Genomic DNA, 4,673 nt, shown 5'->3' with positions numbered 1-4,673 from the left:
CACTCCGGCACATGACATATTTAGCTTTAAAATGACGTCATGGCAGCGTGGGGCTCAGCAGGCAGGTTGTTCGTCAGTCTGAGAAGAGGAGCAGCACACTCTCATTCCCCCCTCTCTCCAACTCCTCTGAAAGAACTCTCCACCTCCACCAGGATTCTCCTTCATTGCTTCCCATCTTCCTAATTTCAGTTGCACCTATTTTTCTTTTTTACTTTGTCTAACCCCTCCGCACCCCTCAACACCTCCAGAGATGTGAGTGGATAATGAGAGCCCCCTGTCAGTGGTGACTTGTCTCCTCCGTGCTTCAGAGAACCGAATATCCTCATCTTCCACCCTCATTTTTTTGTACGTTCATCTGCCTTTCAGCAATGTAGGAGAGGGTGCGCTGTCATTTCAGCTACGAGGATGCCATCTAAATGCCTTGTTTTTGTCTCCGCAGCGCACACCGTTGTCTTTCCAGCCGGGTGGGTGGGGGGGAAATGAAAGATCTGCGTGAAGGTAAAGTTTGAGGGTAGGCTACCTCTGATGGTTTCCCGCTCACCTGCCCGTCTGTAAGCGTGTGCCCCTCTCCGTTCAACTGACGACGAGGGACATTATCGCCCATAGAACAATTGACGAGCAACTTAAAGAGACCTGACTATTGCTCTGGTATTTTTAGTGGGATTTGGCAGCGCGTTCGGAGGGATTTGACGTGCGCAACGTTGAAGGATATGGCTTAAATAATGGTTGCGTTACTGACAGCTGGAGTAAGGTCCCTCACTTGAGTGTTTTATAAGCTATTGTCGACTTTGGTGGAAACCCATCTAAATGGGAGGATACCTGGAGGACTGAGTCGGATTCGGCAGTCGAGAAAAATGTGGATAAAACAGAGTGTTGCGCGCAGGTAAGAACAATTTTATTTAAAATTACAATAATTATATTGTGATTGGCAAATGCATATGGGAGATGAAAAATGTAAATGCTGTCTTACACTGTTTCACATTTGACGCAGATGTTCGACAACATGTTGTGTCAGTTTTTTTAATCTACGCCACCGCAAGTTATGAGAGTCTGCTGGAAATGATGACTGGATTAGATGTATGAATAGGTCTGTAAAAGGAAAACTGTAACAGGAAAACGTAGGTTGTCTTGTTGTACCAAAGTTCTTCAAAAAGCCCACACCGATGATTTTTCCGCTGTGGTGTTGACACAGAGGAATGTTAAGGCGGAGGCATTATATGGAAATGTTTTGTGATGGTTAAGCGAAGAATATGATCGAAAATTTCACGTCCTGTACGCTGGGGGTCGCCAGCAGTACGGAGCAAGCCACACACGTACACTCGCAGACACGCACACGCCCAAAACACACGTGTACAGATGCACGCGCATATAGAGCCTCAAGGTTAGTTCTGTCAGCTCCTCCCAGCTTGTGAGAACAAACACATGCACGTTTCTTACAGAAATACGCAATTAATAAGGTAATTAGTCGGTGTTGGTGAAATAAATTATAAACACTAAACACATTTCTTTGTGGGATTATGATTCAATTAACATTTTAGAGTTTGTGGCTTTGGAAGTCTAGCTTTCCCCTCCTAATAAATATGGAAGTAGAGGGTGTACAAGTGCTTAACCAAGATAAAGTAGAAGATGTCATGCAGACTGCCTGGACCTCAGTCAACCTAACACATCCACTCACATCTTGCTCCTTGTCTCCTTTAGTTGTTTGATTACAATAAAAAAAATCCACTCATAGAACAAAATAATAAATGATTAAACATGGCATCTCTAAACTGAAGCAGCATGGAGGCCAGGCTACTGACTTTGATTAGTTAGGAAGTCTGCAAAGAAAAGCTAAAATTGAGCTAATTCATTTGCCGTAAAATAGGTTTAGACACGCTGTGAAATGAGACCCAACCTGCCAGTGGTGAAATTCTCTTGCCACCTGCTGGATCTCATTCCCACTGGTAGCTCTAATTCCTGCCCATTTGCAGCTGTACGTTTATTATGCATGACACACACTGTCCATCTTAGGGCTGACCTCGCAGGGTAATGGCAATACACGCTGTAAGCCAGAGCAGTTGCATAAGATGATGAAATGAAATGCATTTAGGTCTCAGATCTGTATATGGATCGGTCATAGGCAAAGATAAACCAATTTCCATCTTCAGGAATTTCCCTCTCGCATGCTGACAGGATGTGGAATGACATAATGGGACTTGGGATGAGCGGCAACTGCTGTTATAGACTGAAGCCGCTTCTTATTTGTAGTAATTCACCATGTTCCAGATTGTGTTTCCCATCACAGGCTGAAGAAATAGGCATTGAGCATGTGCAGAGAAAGCTGTACCTGTTGGAACAGACAAATAACAGACCACCTACAGAAACTTGATATGTGGGGGCGTAAATGCAACCTCACTAACTTTAGCAAACCTGGAGAGAAGGACGGATGCATAGATACCTAAATATGTTAAAACCAAGGATTTTGAAGAAGACCGCTGTAGGTAGTCTTCACTTAATCTGGGCAAACTGTCTCATTAGGACACTCTGATTTTTTGCAGCAGCTGGGATTTGTCATACATTTGCCATATTGTGATTAAATTGATATCGTAATATATTCCATAGTGTGATAACTATTTTTACTGTATTACCAAGCTTTCAACTATATGGCCCTTCCCAATAATGGAGTTTCCCCCCCAAAAATTAGGGCTGCAATTAAGTTTGAATAATTAATTGTTTGTTGTTTTTAAATGTCAAAAGTCATCATATAGTTTCTTTTGTCCGACCAACAGTCCAAACTCAAAGATATTCACTTTGCAATGATATAAAATATAAAAAAATATATATAAAAATAATATTGCTTAATAAATTACTTAAGTCAATTGGTTGAATCATTTTCTGTCAATTGTCTGATTAATATGAAGTTATGATTTCTGCACTAAATATAAAAATGGTGAAAAATTCTACTTATATCAGAAACTACCCATAAAACTATCATTCAGGAAACAAAAATGTGCCAGTAGGAAGATCCAGCTCACCAACGTGCCCTGTTAGCTTGAATAAAGCACACGCTGCATTGCCACTTACATGTGACCCTTTTCAGTCAAAGTAATGGATTTCTCAAGTTTCATAAACGTATACGGATCTCAGAGAGGCTCTGCATCTCAGGGCTCAATAGCCTATTTCTTGGATGTATGTCACACAGTTTCTTTAGCCACGACACACTGCGCCGTTACATTACTGGCAGAGACACCAGTTACCTTTGACTTCATTTGTCACTTTCCACTTGCCTACAACAGGATTATTAAATGCAGGTGACTGTTCCTGTATGTGTCTAGTTTTTTCTGGCCTGGATAAATTCTTGTAATACATGGGGATGGGGTAAGTGTGATATATAAGTGAGTGTTAGTTCGAAAGGACTCTTAGAATGTACCGAAAGAAAAAGAGAGAAAGTGGCTTTAATGAAACTTGAGTTGCAAGAGCTCTGGAATTATGTCCTCAAAACAATATGAGAACATGAGAATTATGTCCTCAAAACAATATGAGAACATGAGAATTATGTCCTCAAAACAATATGAGAACATGAGAATTATGTCCTCAAAACAATATGAGAACATAATGGTGATGGTACTTGGTATTCTGTGTCTTATCCCTGTTTAAGAAAGAAAACTGTTTTGTAGCTGAGAAATAGTCTAATTTTGATTAATAACACTGGCTTAATGAACCAGGGCTCCTTATGTATTATACTCTACACACTGAGGTGTTTTCTCAGGGTTTTTTAGGGTGTTGATGACCAGTCATCATCCTCACAAGAACTCCTGGGATAAAGATGGCATTACTGTGTAAGGGGCCATCGGATATTCAGATATTCATGTGATTTAGGTGCCATCTTAATAGCCTCTATGAGGGTTATTAACTGGGCCTCTCTGGAGCATGATTAACCTAATTTGTAGTGAAATAGGCTGTGTTGCTTCTCTGAGATCCTGTCCTCTGGAGACTTGAGTGTGTATGTGTGTGTGTGTGTGTGTGAGTGGATATCGTAAATACCCTGTGCTCAGCAGTCTGTTAAATCCAGAAGGACCAGAACAGGTTGTCCCTGTGAAATAGCGTAAGATACAAAACAGACATGCAGGCTGGTTGATCTGACCATCCTGGAAAACACAACCGAGAGAGAAAGACAAGAGAAGAGAGAAACTTACTGCTGCTAAGGACAGGTGGAGTGGAAATGACTTGTCATTGATGGGCATAGCAATTAGTAGAGAAGAGACATAGGCCGAATTGGACCATAACTGCCACTGTAAAGTTCACTTTCCCACCATAACACATAACTGCACAGAGGATGCTTGAAATGAGAGCTCTGGAGTTCAGCACATATAACTTTTGGAAAATGAGAATTGAGATTTGAGAATTATAAATTAAGGTGAAGTTATGGCAATGCGTTTTGCTGTATTTTGCTCGGTTTTCTTTGAACTCACTCATGAGCAACGCATGAAATTCAAGTCCAAGCTCCCACTATGCCAGCAGCCCTCAACCTGATTGGGTTTAATGACCAGCTTGTCCATTTTGGGCTACATGAGAAAGTGTGTGTTTCTATTGCACTGAAGCACATCCATCCCACAGAGTGAAGGAACTAACTGCACAGAGCTCATACTTGATTCATGTAGTGAGCTTTTGCTGGATCAATACTGCCTCCACAA

At 41.4% G+C, this 4,673-nt stretch overlaps 1 protein-coding gene across 1 annotated transcript in view; it reads left to right on the top strand.

Moving 5' to 3' along the window:
* The first annotated feature begins 751 nt into the window (after nt 1-751).
* ajap1 (adherens junctions associated protein 1) overlaps nt 752-4,673 on the top strand; it is a 51,292-nt gene continuing 47,370 nt past the window's right edge. Inside the window, exon 1 of the mRNA XM_046057144.1 lies at nt 752-883. Coding sequence (XP_045913100.1) covers nt 855-883 — 29 coding nt within the window. The 5' untranslated portion in view covers nt 752-854. The remainder of the gene's footprint in view (nt 884-4,673) is intronic.

Source organism: Micropterus dolomieu, linkage group LG08 (genome assembly GCF_021292245.1).
Source record: "Micropterus dolomieu isolate WLL.071019.BEF.003 ecotype Adirondacks linkage group LG08, ASM2129224v1, whole genome shotgun sequence".
In the NCBI taxonomy this organism is placed as follows: Eukaryota; Metazoa; Chordata; class Actinopteri; order Centrarchiformes; family Centrarchidae; genus Micropterus; species Micropterus dolomieu.
This window is presented reverse-complemented; position numbering and strand designations above follow the sequence as displayed.